The sequence below is a fragment of the Rhynchophorus ferrugineus genome, unplaced genomic scaffold, assembly GCF_030347505.1.
Source record: "Rhynchophorus ferrugineus isolate W39M unplaced genomic scaffold, kcgeb_rfMv2 rfM1, whole genome shotgun sequence".
NCBI lineage: Eukaryota > Metazoa > Arthropoda > Insecta > Coleoptera > Curculionidae > Rhynchophorus > Rhynchophorus ferrugineus.
Window position 1 is genome coordinate 27,265,531 of NW_027472580.1, and position 18,961 is coordinate 27,284,491.

Below are 18,961 nucleotides of genomic sequence, written 5' to 3' on the forward strand. Positions count from 1 at the left end.
ATGGTTTTCAATATTGTGCAAGAGATGTTTGAGTTATTTCAGACCCCAGAGACTAATAACAGTAATGGACTTGATAGTGAAAACAATCAGATCGACTCCTCCTTATAATAACTAAATACAAAAGTCAAGAAAGCTCTTGTACCCTAAATTTGTGGCTAAATAATAACAAATGTGAAATAAATTTAAAAAGGGTGTATTATAAAAAAAAGTCACCACAGATATAATGTTTATTCTTGGTAAATCTTACTCGATCTTAATTAGAATACAATTCGATATTATCGTTAACACATATTTACATCATATTTTAAAAATATATAAAATAAGACATTTAAGATAGAACAGGTTTTTAAGGTTTCTTTCTAATGGAATTGTGACGAAAAAGGTAGTATCGTTCACAATACTGTTATTCCTAGTCTATTTCCAATTTTTAAATAAAATTGTTTTGTTGAAGTAAAGCTGTGTTTTTATCTTTACTAGAATTCCGAAGAGATCACGAGGGTATTTTCCTGTGTATTTAGTTAATTTACTAGAATCGAACAATTATTAAGAACAGAAGATGGATCAAAATTGGACTGTCAGCTCTTTGGAGATTGCTTAAAGTGCCGCTAACTTGCTCATAATTGGAATTTGGAAAATATACGAAATTGAAAACCAACGAAACTTTGGAAAACATCTCTAGATTATATACCATCGGAATTTGGGCAAAAGCATAGCAGTTCAAAAGCTCTAGAGATAGTAGAGTCGGACTGACTAATAAAGCTGTGATCAATCCCCACAAAGAGAGAGTTTTTTGGTGAGTTAAATTCCATATGAAACTCAACTTTAGTTTTTGGCCTTTTATATTATCTTGATTCATTTTTCAAATTCTATTATTAAATAAAAGTGAATAATAAATTAAATTAGTAAAATAACATGAAATATTATTTAATTAAATCAATACAAACTGGCCATACTTTGTGTATTTAACATTTTTATTCCTTAAAACTTAAATATTCTTAAATATAGAACCTACAATACAATTAGACATAAGAAAATTGTTATTAAACATTTAAAATTCAAGTTGACGTCAACGATTCTTTAAATGAAGAAAATGAAGAAATAAAATCGAGGAATAGAGATCATTGCAATAGAGCTAGATCAAATTTTTACCCCCAAAACTTTATGGTAAATGAATATTCCCAGACGGCATTACAATCTTTCATAATAGTAGTCACTCGCTATATACCTTAAATATAAAATTATTTGTGAATTAGGGATCTTCTATATTTTGAATTCTTCTTTTTTTTTTGTTGTAAACTACCTAAAGAAAATTTTAATATATTTGGAATAAACGCAACTCATATTACACTCTCTCATAGCATAAATCTCAATATGCTTTCACAAATCCTCTTTTAATGGTATTTTGGGTTTAGATTTTCTTAGAGTAATGAATGTATTTTAGATTTTGAATTCTCATCGCTTAAACGGATAAAGCTATGAACTATTTTGAATCAAAGACAATCCTCACCCAAATATTCATCCATTCATTATTAAAGACGCAAAATAACAAATTATGTGAAACAAATTTTTAACAAAATATGTAAATTTTGATTTACAAAATAAAATTAAAAATGTACGTATAGAATGTTTTGGCATTGTTTTAGATAAAGATGAACCTTTAACTTTCAGTTGTAAAATAAAATATCACAAATTCAGAAAATCCCTTAATTACAAAATCTATGGGTACTATTATGACCAAAAACAAGAAGATAAAAAATAATTTCAAATGATATTTGATTAGATAATCATAGAATATCGTCATGGAATTCTCCAATTTGGGTAGTGCCGAAAATACTTGACCAACTAACAAAATGAAATCCATGGTAGATTTCGTATGCCAAGAAATTAAAATGAATTAAAATAAAATTATTTGTAGGTCTATTTGAATATTATAGATTTTATATAATAATAATACTAACTTTGTATCCTCAATAACCAAAATAGGATCATTGTCAATTGTTTGGAACACTAAATCATTTTAGACCTTATCTTATTGGAGTAAAATTTTAATTAGCCACCGATCACAGACCAGAAATAATCAAAATCTTGAAATACAAAGACATGTTAATAAACTATTTTTAAATTTATTATTTTAGTTACAATCACACAGTAGTTGTTATCAGCAAATCTATTGTAGGCAAATTTAAAATATTTGCCTTGATATATTTTAGTTCAATTTATTCATTTATGTTCTTTTTTGCGGTTGGTTGCACAAAACCGATTTTTTTACAGTCAAATATAATAAATAATCCAAATAAAACCGAAGCGCCTTAAAAATTTAAATGTTGAAGTGCTGAAAAATGGAGAAAACGAGACTCAAACATTTTAATATTGGGATATTTTAATATTTGCGAAATCTAATTAACAAAAAAAAATTTTAGTATAATTGTGAAATAGGTTAACGGATTGCAGACTTTAGATGAACGGCAAAATCTTAATATGCAGCTGGCGGCAATTGTGTAAATCACCCACTATACCAACGCTTATATATATTTTCCCCATATGTAAATACTAATTTAACATATCAGCAACGTTGCGGTCCGTCTGACCTCATTTTGCCCTCGAATGACAGAGGTTCAATGGTGTTTCCGTCCACTAGTCGCCATCGTAGGGGTGTTGGCAGAAGTAGCTAATTTCACCAATTTACTGCAGTCGGAACCGTGCGGCATTGCCAATTATGATCACCAAACTATTATATTAAATACGAGTAGGGTAGGAAGTTTTGTAGGTGGTGGTAATTTTGGGGCATAATTATATTCTGTATACTATATTCCCTATATGTAAATACTAATTACTAATCGGCAACGTCGCAGTCGGCCTGACTTAACTTTGCCCTCGAATGACAGAGGTTCAATGATGACAACATCCGCTAGTGTATTGGCTACCAAATAAATATCGATACTTTGTTATATCGATAATTGAAAAATATCTATAATATAAAATAATATCGACATTTTTAAGAAAAAATTAAAATAGTGAAATATTAGTTTAAAAAATTTTTTTCAGAAAATATCGACATAACTATATATATATATATATATATATATATATATATATATATATATATATATTATGTGTTATGTGATGAGAATTCGTTTATGTATAGTTTGTTAAATATTTACTGAGACCCAGGCTGGGCGCACAACAGATTTCAGGGCCAACTTTCCGTCACCGTGAAATAAAAATAAATCTGTATCCAAAGGCTCCGGAATCTCCTTTGTTCTGAATCCTCTTTTATGCCGTCGAAGCAAACTTGCTCCAGTTCTGCTTTACAACAGCCTAATCAGATCAGTGGCCCTCTTCGGGTAAAACACTTGGTCCACCTACGCTGCGCCAAGCCTAGTCAAAAGCTGCAAGTAATGCAGAAAAAAATACTCCGCCAGCCCTGTGCTCTCCGTGGATCGTCAGAAAGTCCCGAATTCATAGAGAGGCAGACACCCCCACCAGAACAAGTCAGAACAGATCAAGGTCGAGAAGTAAGAAGTAAAAGAAACAGATGTGTGAGAATCAAATAAGTCAAAGAACATGAATTAGTCAAAGAAACTGTCAAGTGTCGAGATGTGAAAACAATCAGAACTAAGAAGAAAGACAAAAGTACAAAGAATGGAAGTGAAGAATCAAGAAAGTATAATTCTTATATGTCGTGTGTTAACTCAACTCATAAATCTTTTCACCACTACGTATCAATTTCATATACTTTCATTTTATATTTTTTACATTATTCATTTAAATAAACAAATTCGTCATTGTGCGTTAAAATATGCGAAGAAGAGAGAAAATAGATTGTAGTAGTAAAAAAAAACGACATTAATTTTCACTAACCCTAATAATAAACTCAAATTTCAGTAATATAAATAAACATTTTACATTTACTGTGAGACATTTTATTTAATAGATAAGACTTAAAACCATTAAAATGGATGAAATAAGTTAAAGAGATAACAGAAACTAGAGAGGGATGTTGAATAGAGGGATTTTTGGGAAATAGTGATTTTGTTTATAAAACAAACTCTTATTTTACGTTATTATAGTGTAAATATATTTCTGTTTTAGTGCAAAATTACAGTGAACTAAGGTCATCATGATGTCGATTACCTACCTCAATTTCTCTATTTGCTAACTGCGGCAGCATTACTACGTTTTGCCGTCTAGATGACGTTTCTTAACTGATAAATAATTGTTGAATGATGAAACCAGGTGTTTAGTATACTAGTTTTCTATAGTGGGTTCCAATGTTATATGCCTAAAACAAAATAAATATTATTTTTCTTTATTATTTCATTTTGAATTGAATTGGCAATTGGTCATAAGATTATACTTTTAGTACGGGAGCTAGCAACGTAGAGAAACAAGAATTTCAGGTAATCGGATGGGTAAGCAAATCTTTTGACATTTGATCTCTTTCACTCTCTCGGTTAGAACACGGCCCATCTGGCTGGCGACAGGGGTTGCGTTTACCAGTGCGCATCGTACCTGTACAGGTAAAAATACTCAATTTTTAAATTAATTAAAAATCGATACATTTTTTTTATGAGTTTTGATGATTTTTGATGTCGGGTGCTGCCCGAGAGAGTGAAGAGATGATATGTCAAAAGATTACCTGAAATTCTGCTTCAAAAACGTTACTAGCTCTTTTCTATAGGTGTAAAATGTTTCGCCTTAAGAATGCTACGAGAGATTAGTTGTTCCCAAAGAGCGAACCGCAGTCGACTAATTACAGATACTGTAGTGTCTTTAATATAAGTTTAACGCATCAACCAAAATACTTGTAAGAAAAATATGGAAAAAAATTTAACGATATAATTCATAATACATTCTTTCATATTAAAAAAAAACTCTTTAAAGGGTTGAATTTGAATTGTTTTGTATATATTTTAGTCTCCTTTTTACCAACGAGAGTTTCACTGGACTGTATCTACAGATTAACGTGGGCTCCGAACCACGGTCCTCAGCATTAAGCTTACCGACTGGCGAGTGACAACAACCAACAAAATCATCCCAGAAGACATCCGGTCTTACCCAGCCTGGTTACTGGCGGGACTGGGATCATTTTCCTTGTCAGATTGTACATTCTTGCCTAGGACAATCACAAATATTAAACAAAAATAAACATAATTTTACGACTATGTCCCAGCAGGATTCCAACCCGCGAAAACAATTTTCAGGGGAACTTGTGGGGAATCCTATTTACATATTTTTTTATACACAATTTGGCGAGTTTGAGTTGAATTATTAAGGAATTTGGTAAATTGGCATTGCTAATGACGCACTGTATAACTTGATAACATGAAATGTTTATCTTTGTTATTTACTATTTGTTGAACAGTCGAGTCAGCAGATGTTAGTGTCAATTTCAGGAATTTAAGGTCAAATAAATATCAAAGAATGTTTCGAATAACTGCGGAACGATTAACAATCCAAAGTCAACCTGTTTTCTACTCTTGATAGGCAAGTTAATTGAATTTGCGACTAATAAACCGTATACGGTTTAAAAGTAAAAACTTTTATTATTTTGTCGTACAGATAAAAATAACGACTTAAAGCACAAATGACAACGCCGTTTCACTCCTATTCTAATGTAAAGTAAATCTCTACAATTTAAGCTCATCACGTCAATAGACTCCAGACTGATTTCTTGGTGCCCTATTAACCGCGCTATATAACATATGTTTATTTAAAGTATATTCTTTCATATTGAACAAGGGTTTGTTGAAGTTTAGGAGAGGAATACACGTTCTATTGATTGTATTGATGTAAGCGCATTTCCTTATTTTTTGTACAAATTAATGCGCATAGGCACAATTAGTTTCTTGACGTTTATAATGAACAACATATTTTTTAAAGCCAATTACATCTTACATTACATATAATTAGTACCGTCTTAATTTACAAATTAATATATTAGTACTATTCTGCTGTACTTGCATCATTATATAAGCAAGGACGAGACTATTACATTATTAATACTTTATTACATTAAAATAAAACTAAACAACTTAAGCTAACGATAAGAGTAACACTTAACATATACGCTATACAAGTTCATGTGGTTTTGTTTGCTTGAAACTTCTGATTTCCTGGGTGTTGCCCAGTAGCTCTATTGCTTCTACTTTTCTGTGATTTAGTAATCTTTCTTCATGTTGAAATTTTGGATTACTTCGTAAATTCATTGGATTTCGGGACCACCGTGCAGCTCCCTTGGTTACATCGCGATAAGCATCGGTAGTTATTCAGTTGTTGGTTTGATGTTATAATGCAACTCCATATTTGCACCTTATATGTCCAAATTGACTTTATGATTAACTGATAAACTATTCTCGTTGATTTTAGGTCAAGCTGAGAGTATCTTTCGACTAACCAGTGCAGTGCTTGGTTTTGAGTTTGATCTTCTCTGCCTTTAGTCTAATATATATCCAATTTAATCTACCAACGAAATTGATACCAAAGTATTTAGCTGATTCTACTTGAGGAATCGCTCTATCCGTCAAGTGATATAATTAGGTTTTTGTCATTTCACCGCAACGAAAAATTAACATGGACAGATCTGAAGCTTTTAAGTTGTATTTTCCAGTCTCTAGTCCACTTGTTGATCTTTTTGACCACCAGTTGTACTTCTTGTACAACCTTAAGCAGCAACATATCGTTTGCCATAACTGTATCGTCGGCAAATGTTCCAAGAACTTTTTCTTCGGTTGTTGGGATGTTAGAAGCGTAGAGATACAGGAGTGGTCCAAAGATACTACCCTGGTGAACTCCATCCGAAATATGTTTAAGTGTTGAGAATGTCCCTTCATGAGAGACTACAAATTTTCTTTCGAAAATATATGATTCCAGCAGTAGGCAGTAATTCTGCAGTAGCAATTTGCTCATTTAGCAGATTGATTCCACGTGCCATATCTAGTCAAAAGTTTATGAGGCATCCACGAATATTGCAGGACAGTATTTCTTCTCTTCAAATACCTCTTATTCTATGCACCCGATCGGTTGTTGAGTGGGGATTTTGACACCCAAATTTGAAATCTAGTATTCTTATAAATCGTTTAATAAATTTTTCAAATAATGTTGACATCGCAGATAGCGAAAGCAACAATTACAAACTAGAAACAAATTAGAATATTTCGAGATTAAGAATGATTCAGTTACAGATACAAAATAATAATAAAAGTTGAATATTAATGAATGTTACAAAATGGTGAAAATTAGTGTCGGCAATATATCGTTCTGAACATGATATCTCTTACTGAAGTGAGGACAATCTATCGCAACGATTTGATTGGTTGCGTTGTTAAACCTGCCTGATTTCAATAGAGATTATGCAGCGTTACAAGAGATAAAGGACACGCTTATCCGTAGCGCAGACTGTACGACTGCTTATACCGTTAGAAAGAAGGCTCTAGGTGATTTGGTGGACACACTGTGTTTTTCTTTGAGGTCTGATTTTTTTTCGGGTTTGTGATGGTGACTGAAAAGGTCGCAGCCTGATTCGTTGGGATTTTCAGGGAGAGGACTCGCCTAACCATGATCTATAAATATCGACTGTCTCAGACGCTATTTTCGATACGACTGATTTTACTACTACTATTTTCGGACATACTAAATTAATTCAATGGAATTTTAATGTTCTAGCTTGTTCTGTTTGTCATCCGGTTTTAAAATTCTTAAAAACAATAGTGACAAGGGGTAATGAACCGGCAAACGTTATTTTAATGCTTTGTTTGTTTTAATAAATTTCAAATTGCTGCTTATTACCACTCTGATAGAAAATTCTGAAGCCGGACACAACAGAATGGGTCTGTAATCAGTTAGGCCCCCTCTTGCCAGTAAAATTCGTTAGAGACGTAAGCATTTTTACAGTTAAATATTAATTTGCTGCGATTTTTTATTGAAAATATTTTTAGCGTGCTGCAGCTGCGCTGGATATTAGTATGGACACGGTCACTGAAATATCTCAGGAAATGAAAATTTTAATCAAGATCAGCTTAAAATTATCTCTACCAGAGATTAAATATATGAAATGTATAAAAACAGTAAATAGTTTTTCAATACAAACATAATTTAATACAATTATTTCAAAGGAAACCGTTAATCTGAAAAGTATTGAAGAGGTCTAATGGAAATTCCGGGTATTGCTTTTAAAAGAATATAATTTTTAAAAGCATATAATAAAATGAAGGAAGACTAGTGTATGTAACACAAGTGTGTGTATAGTGTTATGACAACAAAAGTTGATGGAAAAAGGTTAACGTTGGAATAACAATTGATTAGGTTTTATCAGTCATAACATTTATTAATAATTCATTGCAGATATATTGTACTTCATGCCGGAAACAGGAAAACAGGTTAATAACACCTTCGGTTTGGATGAACTCGATCAGACACTTTGAAGAAGAAATGGACAAATGAAATTGTGGACAAATGTTAGATAGATTGGAAATTAACTTAGTTATTCACTTGAATGAAATCTTCTGAATATGATATGATTCAATGCCGCCAATTTCTAAGACTGGGTGATGAGAACGAAAATAAATAAAGGTGAGTGTATAATTAATATATGATAACTGTAGGAAATGTTATTGTAGAGTGTAAAAGATTTATCTGCACAGATATGTTTGTAAATGTTCAGAATATACTTGAGCATTTGATTAAAACGTGTCAAGCTATTATAACTGTGTACTTAATTGTAGTTTTAATACCTTCAATAATATATGAATTAGATTTACTATAATGTTAAAATAAATTATATTTGGTAGCAGTATTATAGTTTAATTATTTAATTAATTTTTTTTTATATTCATTTTAAAGTCTCCTCTTAACAACTATGGGTTTATCTGGACTGGGCCTAAAGTTTAACATGGGCTCCGAACCACGGTCCCCAGTATTAAGCCTACCGACTGGCGAGCGATCAACTTTAGAAATCATCCCAGAAGACATCCGAGTCTTACCCAGCCTGGTTACAGGGGTGACTGGGATCATTTTCCTTGTCGGATTTTACACCCTTGCCTAGAACATCCACAAATTTTAAACAATCACAAACATAAATTTACGACCTTGCCCCAGCAGGATTCGAACCCGCGTTTATCGCAACAGTATCGCAACGCCTTTACCACTGCGCCACCAAGCCGGCTATTTTATTTAAATTAGAATTTTATTGTAGGTCAAAGCCAAACTGAACTAAAACTCAGAGCTAATGTGGCAACGTCGCATTTTGACGTTACAAATTTGATGTATTTGATGTATTGTATTTTTTTGGTATTTTGTACAACAATGATGTATGTACAAAATACCTTTGAATAGACTATAATATGTTTGACCTACATTCAATAAAATGTATATTACCTTTGTGCCAAAAAATAAACTATATTAATTTTCCCTTAATGTACCTAACAAATTAAGAAAATATCTAAACAGGTCATAAATTATACCCCTAAAATGACTACATTTACAAAAATAATACATATTAAGAATGAATTAATTCTACTATAACATTGTATTGCGTCGCAACAGCCTTGGTAATCGGTAAAATAAAAATAGATGAGGTCCGGTCAAGTCATATATATTTTTAGAAAACGATATCGGTCAACAAAAATATCCACATTTTTCATAAAATTGGCTCCCTAGTTACGGAATCAATTTCGGTTTAGTTTAAATTGTCGAAGACAGGACGTTTTATTTTAATATTACAAATAATATATCTATATTTAATTATATTTTACTTCATGAATTTTTAAATTAAACAACAGAGACTGTATTTTGTTTTTCTATTATTTATTTACACACGTATTTGCATTTGTACGTAGTACAGGTAAATTAATGGGAATGTCCCACATAATTATATAATTTCTATTCTCAGCGGTTGATGTCATCTCTTATGGTAAGTACAGTGTTGAACGAAATGAACGTTCGAGGTCTGCGCGAAGATTCGGCGAATATCTTATACGGTTTTCATCGTTTGGTTCGGAACTCTGTATTTTTTTGTTTATAATCATACTTTTCACAATGGCATGCCAAAATGAAATGTCTTGAGAATGATTTTTCGACGGTACGTGTAGTGTTCTTTTCCTAAAAAGCAATGTTTATTGCTAAAATAATATGTACCGTATAATCGTCTTTAAAAGAGTATCAAATTATTATATTATCAAGTTATGATAAGGAAGAAAATGTGAATAATATTGAAATTCAACTCGTTTGAAGTTTAAGATAAGAATATAACATAAAACTCTAATGTTTTTACGGCTTTAGTATTCTGTTTATAGATTCGTGAAGATATTTTAAACATTTACAATTCTGTAACGATTACAAAATGATCCAAAATCACCCGAAGATATATTCAGTCCCAAGAAAAATAATGTATATGTGTAAATTTCACTATGAGGTAGACATAATGAAACCTTAAATTAAGAATATTACCTTTATTTGGTGACACAAAATGTATCAATGGAGTCATCAGGCAATTCATCCGTCAATGATAGGAACAGAAATTATAAAAACAGGCATGAATTTGTATTTGCATGAGGTATTTTGTATATATTTTATTACTATTTTGAAGCTGAAATATTTGTTAATTGGGTTTAAATTATTTCAGACACAATGGCTAAATAGTATGAAAAAATAAAAGCTGACAAGTGCAAGATGATTTGGATGGAAGAGCCACAGTCCTTATAAGAGGATATTATGCTAGTTTCTTTTCAAATTATAAAGTAAAAAATAAACTTGCTAACAAGCACATTTGAGGCATATCTTGGAAAAAATGAGTAACACGTTGAAACTAGTGATATATCTGGTGTCTAAAGAATAACATAGGTAAGTAACTTTTTCTCTAAAACTACTGAGTTTAATGAGTTTTACTTTATATTTTAGGTCGAAGATATGTTTTTGTTTTGGAAAGAAGTTAAGAAGCGATTGTTGAGTATAGTGCATTTAATGGGTGGTTATTTTTACATGTTGCAGTGTTATACATATATATATATATATATATATATATATATATATATACATATACATTGGGTGCATTTTTGTCAAGGTCGCGGCTAGGACGACAGAGCCAGAACGTAAAATAAGTCTGAAACTAGTAGAACAAAAAATAGTAAGTAAGAGTACGGCTGGAACAGTTCGATAGTAAATAGTAGCAAAATCAGTCGGGCCGAAAATACCGTGTGAAAACAGATGACTGAAACAGTTTTATAACTTTTTTGCTTGTAAATAACAATATATTGTATATTAATATTATAGCACTTTGGAACGATATTTTTCAAGATTGTTAATGTAATAGGGTAAAAATATTAAAATTGGAAATGATTTACTATGATGAAATTAACTCTCTCGCTTCCATAATAAATAAAACACTTAATTAATTTTATTCTGATCATTTTTAATTCAGATTGTCATAGAAATTCAGATGTCAGAAATGCCATAGATTAGTTTTTTTTCTATGGTATATGATATATGTTTAATTTTTATATAGTATTTATGACTATTATATATTTTTAGTTTTTTGGTTTTGTTTAAGTTCTATTGTGTTGTCTATATTTATTACAGTATATTATATAAAAATAGCAATTAGCACATTAAAATACAATAAAACATTTGTGGAGTAACACTCCATTCCATAGAAAAATTCCATTCCTTTTTACTGATCCACAGAACAATCAAATATAAAAGTAATTCTACTTTGTTTAAATTAAATTATAAATTGCATGTTATGTATTATTATTATTATAATTGTATGCAGTAATTATTGTTTTCCTTTTCTTTTTTAAAGTTAGTTCGTGAAGGAATCTATACATCTCTGAACTGAAACAGTCGATAGTAAATAGTAACAAAATCAGTCGGACCGAAAATAGAGACTGAAAACAGTCGACTGAAACAATCACTGGTAAAAAGTAGTAAAATCAGTCGAACCAAAAATAGCGACTGAAACAGTGGATAGTTAATTTCAGTCGATAGTTCCCAACACTAGTTAAAATATATGAGGCGAGGATGAATACCATCTGTTTTGTAGATGTGGTAAATGCATTAGGGATAATTCAGTGATTAATTTTATCAAGAATGGTATACAAAGGTAGTAACAGAAGAAACAAAAAAATACAAAAAAATCAAAATGACTTGACAATGAAACACACCATCGCATGATATATGATAAAAAGCTAAATATGCTCTCTAATGAAAGTACATTACTAAAGTACAAATACATTACTTTACTTACTACTATAAATTATTCAATAATATATGTATTAGATATACTATATGTATTAGATTAGCTCTGTCCCATGGATTTTTTTATTCAGTTAAAAATTAGAATTGATGGGAATTGAAAGAATCAATGAGTAAATAAGGGGTAAATAATGTAAAATATATATTGAACCATCTTATATATTTAAAGGTTATGAGACATAAAAGCAGTTTAAAACACAAATAAATCTCGCGGAAAGCATATTATTACAAGAAAAATGATATTCCGTGGTCATTGTATGATACCACACGATAAATAAACATCCCGTCACAATAAATATTTAGTCAACTTATATGTATTTGCAACAGCAAATAATATTTCCATGAATAGCACCTTATATAAGATATGCTTAGTGAGACCTTAATTATAAATTAATGTATTGCTACCTTTAACTTGTTTTTGGATCAAATGAATTAATAATTACTTTTCAAATTAAAAGTATATTAAATTACTTAAGCTAAAGTTAATAGTATTATTTATACACTATACAAGTTTGTATCGTTTGCTTCAAACTTCTGAAAATATTTAACAGTTTTTAACATTCAGTATAATCTGATCATTTTTTTTCTCTCATGATGTTTCAACTTACGCTATCAGGTATTTTATTTATTAAACTTAAGCTGTACTAATCATGCTACGAAATCTGAATCAATCGAAATTATATATGATACAATACCGGTTAAAAAACATAAAAGTCATACTACAACAGTATTGAGAGGGTTAGAATTGAACTTGGTTTGTTGAACAATGGTATCTTACATGATGAGAGTTCGAACAGTTAATACATTAAGTTTGAGGTAATACACCTAGATCTACCTCATTGGAGGTGCAGAAAACAGTCGCATATTTTTATGGAAGTATAACTTTGGTTTTTTCTTATAATGTTTATATACTGACAAATGAATTATATTTGTTATATTACATATAGCTTTTTTTTTAATTTTCCTTAATTATATCAAAATTAAATGTGTTTATAAAAGGTTCTTCAAAATAATTTATAATATTAAAGAAGATGAAAATTGTACCAAAAATATTTAACTTAGCCCTAATCTCAAAATAAAAGTTCGATACGCTCCTAACCCTAGGTTTTCGTATCGAACTTTTTCCGTTCCAGTCCTATTTTTCCACGTAAAATTAACTTGATGTCTATTGCAGTCATTTTCTTATTATTGCACATATTTCTTTTTATTGTTATGGGAATGAACGCTACCCACGGTGATTATAAACATCGTCGGCATTCCCGATGCGTCAATGTTAAATATTAACTGGCTTGTTATCATAAGAATTCATTTTAAAGTCCACATAATATTACAGTTCATGGTATTGGTGATCGAAACTACTTTTAGCGCCTTCAATGTTTCAATATGTGTCCTTATGTAAATATGGTGCAGTGTGCAACAACCAAATATTAAGTCAGCATAAATGAGCACGAGGCCAGCACCACGAAATGGTTGCAAAACAGTCCCCTTTGGTCCACTGATCGAAAAACATTGCCATGTCTTACCTGTCGGATCAATAAATCGGTATTTTTGCCCTTTTATTTAAACAATTATGGCCTTTTCATTTTAATTTCTAATATATATATATATATATATATATATATATATATATATATATATATATATATATATATATATATATATATATATATTTAAATATGCAGACTATATTAATTTAAATAAATGAAAATGCGCATGTGCTAAACTGAAATTTCTTTGAGCTTACAGTATTCCTGCCTCGAGCCAGAATACGTTACTCCACATCTCCGGATTTGGCGCATGCGTACTCTCCTGCATAGAATAAACCATAGAAAAGGATAAACTATATTGTCTTCCTTTTCTAACGGCGGCACATTCTTTTCGAGTCAATCAAGTCAAAATAACAACAAAATCTTGAATATTTAGAGTTTATGTCACAGTAATAATTCTGTAGTAATAATAATTAAATTGTTGTTTTATTCTTGGTGGTTTAACATACATTGGATTTAAAATATGGAAGAATAAGGGTAACTGCAGAATGTAAGGTTAAGTTTTCCAAAGTGAGAGAAAAATCAAACAGCACCTATTTTTATTGACAGTGAGGATGTTAGCTGCCAAATTTCTAACACGACATCATTTTCATTGTCATCGAATAAGTATCAACATATGCCAAAATTTAATGATAACAAGAACAGAAAAGAAAATGATTCTTGTGTTGGAAGTAGTCAAGTCATTAATGAGGTTTTCAATCAGGAGTAATACCCAAAATTGTAGTAAGTGGTAATATTTAGACATTTTTTGTGTGTGCCTAGAATGAAAGAGAAATTCCAAAATATCTCTGGGAGAAACATTTAAATGTTCGGTATATGAACTAACCAACCTCACCACTGCCAAGAGGAAAAACACCACCAGGAATCGACGAAATTATCTAAGCAAACTCAAAATTTTTTTATTGCACAGCATGGTATACTATCTTACCAAAAGTAATCAAACTAGACCCAAAGGCAAGAAAGGCTGTTATGGTTGGGTATACAGGATGAGGCTACAGATGACGGATGCTTGAAGAGCAAATGATCATAAAGTCGCGAGACACAAGGTTTGAAGAAAGGACATTATATAAGGCGTGCATAGAAAATTCCAAAGAAGAGCCTGCGAGTAAAACAAAAATGTGTATGAATATTATGAATTCAGAATCCGGTGTGCATGCTACAAACCATAAGAATTCTAGTATCAATATCAGTCAGTATTTAACAGAACTGGGTTATACAGCAAATTGACGTTTCAACGGCATTTTTAAATGGTAGAATTGACAAGGAGACGCATAAAGAAACCAGTGTCTAGACATAAAAACAAAATATTTTTAATTAATGGATTGAGAAATGCACCTAAAAAATCTGAAGATCAAAAGATAATGTTCATCTTGTTATATTCGTTGATGACACGTTAATACCATAATATGATCTGAAGAGCAGACAGCAAACTTGATGCAACATCTGTAAATATTCAAGGTTAGGAAGAAGGTTCACTTAAGCTAAGCAAAAGATTGACTGAAGATACACCAAAACGGCATCATTCAACGATTATTCAATGAGTTCAGTATGCAAGAACGTAAAACAACAGCTACACCAGCGGAAGTCAATTTTAATATTGATGAAAGCGGAGAAGTAATTAAAGATGTGCTGTTTAGAAGATATTTAGATACACCAACAAAAGGCCAATGGATTGGTGTATAATGTAAAGCGATAGTGGACTTCAAGTAGCTTGAGGATTGATTGAACATATTAATTGATTCATACCATTTTATAAAGGAAACTCAATGGCATATAATAAATTCATTCGAATGCAAATACATATGTATGTTTGGCAGCCCAAGAGCAAACTAAATAATTGGTGTTAAAACTGTACAGTGTTTTGGCGGCTACTTCTACGATTGTTCAAAGAGAGAAATATGTCTAAAGAAGATAATTAATAGTTACGTTTCTTTGTCACATAATTGTACAGACTTAATCAATCAAATCATTAATAAAAATGAAATTCTCACCATGTAGAAATAATAGTTCTATATTGTTCTATAAATAATAGTTAATTAGGTTAGATGTTAGATATATTTATGTCGATACAAGAACCAATGTAGAAAGAAAGGAGGACAACTAGTAGAGAGCGCTGTAATTTGTATCGAGGCTTTTCAAAAGTGTATAAAAGACCAGCGATGCAAATAAAGTTTCTATTTATTACCAAGACCATAAGTGGTGTTATTAATTCCGTCCCGTCCCGAATCAGAAGTGATCCGTAACAGTGAGTAACGAATATAGTTAGCCCTAACCCTCAAAAAATATGTGTATAAATTTGACAGCTGTTGGATCAATAGTTTGTGAATTATAGCTTTTTGAGTGAAGTAACTTTTGTTATTGTGAAAAAAATGGATAAAAAGGAATTTCACCTGTTGATAAAATATTGCCTTTTGAAGGGAAAAAATACAGTTGAAGCAAAAACTTGGTTTAATGGTGAGTTTCCGGACACTGCCCCAGGAAAATTGACCATCAAGGATTGTTATGCTAAGTTCAGACGTGGTGAAATGAGCACCGACGACGGTGAACGCAGTGGACGCCCAAAAGAGGTTGTTACCGACGAACACATTTAAAAAATCCAGAAAATTATTTTGAATGGCCGTAAATTGAAATTGAATGAAATAGCAGACACTCTAAAGATATCAACTGAATGTGTACATCATATAGGTTATTCGGTTATTGGTATCGGTTATTTCGCCGTTTGAGGGACAAAATCGAAAAAAAAAATGGTCGCATTTGACGAAAAAGAAAGTGCTGATTCGCTAAGACAATGCACCGTGTCACAAGTCAGTGAAAATTATGACAAAAATCCATGAATTGGGCTTCGAATTGCTTCGTCTTCCACCGTATTCTCCAGATCTGGCCCCCAGAGACTTGTTCTCAGATCTCAAAAGAATGCTCGCTCAAAAAAAATTTTCGTCGAATGAGGAGGTGATCGCCGAAACTGGGGCTTATTTTGAAGCAAAGGACAAATCGTACTACAAAAATGGTATCGAAAAGTTGGACGGTTGCTATAATCCGTGTATCACCCTTGAAGGGAATTATGTTGAATAAAAAAAAATAATTTTGCCAAAAAACTGTGTTTTACTATGGTACATCAGTTACTTTTCAATTGACCTGTTATGATGGGTACAGACCTGAGCATTCGGGGTGAATTTCGTGGGAAAATTGAAAATGCGCATGAGCAGAACTGAGTTCGGCGAACATTCGTGATGAACAGGTTTCAAAATAGGGTCAAAGTCGTAGTGTGCATGAACTTTGCTTAGTTCCACTGTTCGCTACAATGACTTTCAGTTCTTGCGAAAGAACAGAACGCAGTTAAAGGAGCCGCGGATCTGGCCAACCAATTTGAGCGAACGTAGGAAAAATTGGCGGGAATATGAATGACATATGTTTTGATATACATACATATATTGATACTTTTCATAGTACGAAATTTGTGAAATAGTATGAAAAAAGAATTTCATAACTGGTGATAGAAGATATGTTTAATAATACTCTCATATAAAATAATTATTAACAACATGAAAATATTAAGTTTGCCAAGTAATTTTATTTAATTCATAGAACAATACAAACATTTTAAAATGTGACGAACACATCAACACGTAAAAATAACCACACATTAAACGCACTATACTCAACAATCGCTTCCTAGCTTCTTTCCAAAAAAAAACTATATCTTCGACCTAAAATATAAAGTAAAACTCATTAAACTCATTAGTTTTAGAGAAAAAAGTCACTTACCTATGTTATTCTATATTAAGACAGCAGATATATCACTAGTTTGATGGTGTTAGGTGTTACTGCTTAATTTTTCCAAGATATGTCTTAAATGTGCTTGTTATCAACTTTACTTTTTACTTTATAGTTTTAAAAGATACTAACATAATATCCTCTTATAAGGATGTTTGAAATCTCTTCACGAATCTATAAATAGAATACTAACACTGTATAAACGTAAGAGTTTTATGTTATATTCTTATCATAAAATTCAAACGAGTTGAGTTCCAATATTATTCGTATTTTCTTCCTTTGTTTATTATGTTACCAGCCATACTTACAATAAATTGGTACTCTTTTAAAAACGATTAGAGGGTACATATTATTTTAGCAATAAACATTGCTTTTTAGGAAAAGAACACTACACGTACCGTCGAAAATAATTCACAAGATATTTCATTTTCGCATGTCATTGTGAAAAGTATGATTATAAACAAAAGAATACAGGATTTTTAGAGACCGAAAGTTTCCGAGAAGGACCGAACGGCCCACGAACTGATTTCGATCACCGCAAACGGAGACATTTTCGCCGAATCCATAACGAATATTCGCGCAGACCCCGAACGTTCGCTTCGTTCAACTCTGTACTCACCATTATGTACTGGTATTCGAAGTCAGGAGCATGCATACCCAAATCGAGCCTCAAACACGAGAGAATCGACAATAAATCAGCGTGTGCGCTTTTCATCGTTATCGGCCGGATTGTTATGCTGTTCTGTAATATTATTTGGAGAATAAATTGCTGTAAATTGTATTAAAGTTTTATTCTGTTGGGTTAACATATATATTAACTTTTGTGATTTTACCGTCAAGTCAAGATTAAAGTCAAGACTGTTGCCGGATTGAACAATTAATATGTTTCAGATGTGTAAGATAATACAGAACGGCATTGTTGACGAATTACGTAGAGGGCCTCTGATGACTTATTCGCTAATCACGGCGGACGTGGTATCTGGAGCGGGCCAACGGAATGCTGAGATGTCCACTTTTTGAATATAAAGGCTGGCGCCTTGACTGGAAATCATATAGTTTCTTAGAGTCGCTCGTGTTGTTGGTGTAGTTGATAGTGTAAGAAATACTTTTATTTCTTGGTAAATAAAATACAAATGTTGAACAAAACATTAAATTGGTCACTATTTTGATAATATACAAGGTGTTACAATAACATTCGGCTACCAATTACGTCAACAACATACTCTTCGATACACTCTTAGAAAACTATATGATCTCCAGTCAAGACGCCGGCCTTTATATCCAAAGTGTACATCTCAGCATTCCCATCGCCTGATCTCGATACCACGACAAGATAGTGACCATTATAATGTTTTGTTGAATATTTACATTTTATTTACCAAGAAGTAAAA

General features: G+C 31.5%; 1 protein-coding gene and 1 long non-coding RNA gene across 3 annotated transcripts in view; both read right to left on the reverse strand.

The window, feature by feature from the left end:
• Window positions 1-4,051: 4,051 nt before the first annotated feature.
• Window positions 4,052-18,961, reverse strand: part of LOC143206607 (uncharacterized) — a 42,584-nt gene continuing 27,674 nt past the window's right edge. For both annotated transcript variants that reach the window (XM_076419222.1, XM_076419226.1), the window contains one exon: window positions 4,052-4,282. Coding sequence is in view for 1 of the 2 variants with exons in the window: in XM_076419226.1 (XP_076275341.1) it covers window positions 4,275-4,282 (8 nt within the window). In the remaining variant the exon portion in view is untranslated. The remainder of the gene's footprint in view (window positions 4,283-18,961) is intronic.
• On the reverse strand, window positions 17,348-17,694 carry LOC143206617 (uncharacterized). The gene is made up of 2 exons (XR_013008478.1): window positions 17,562-17,694; window positions 17,348-17,503 (listed from the first exon to the last, which is right to left on the reverse strand). It is a non-coding gene; the product is annotated as an uncharacterized LOC143206617 (long non-coding RNA).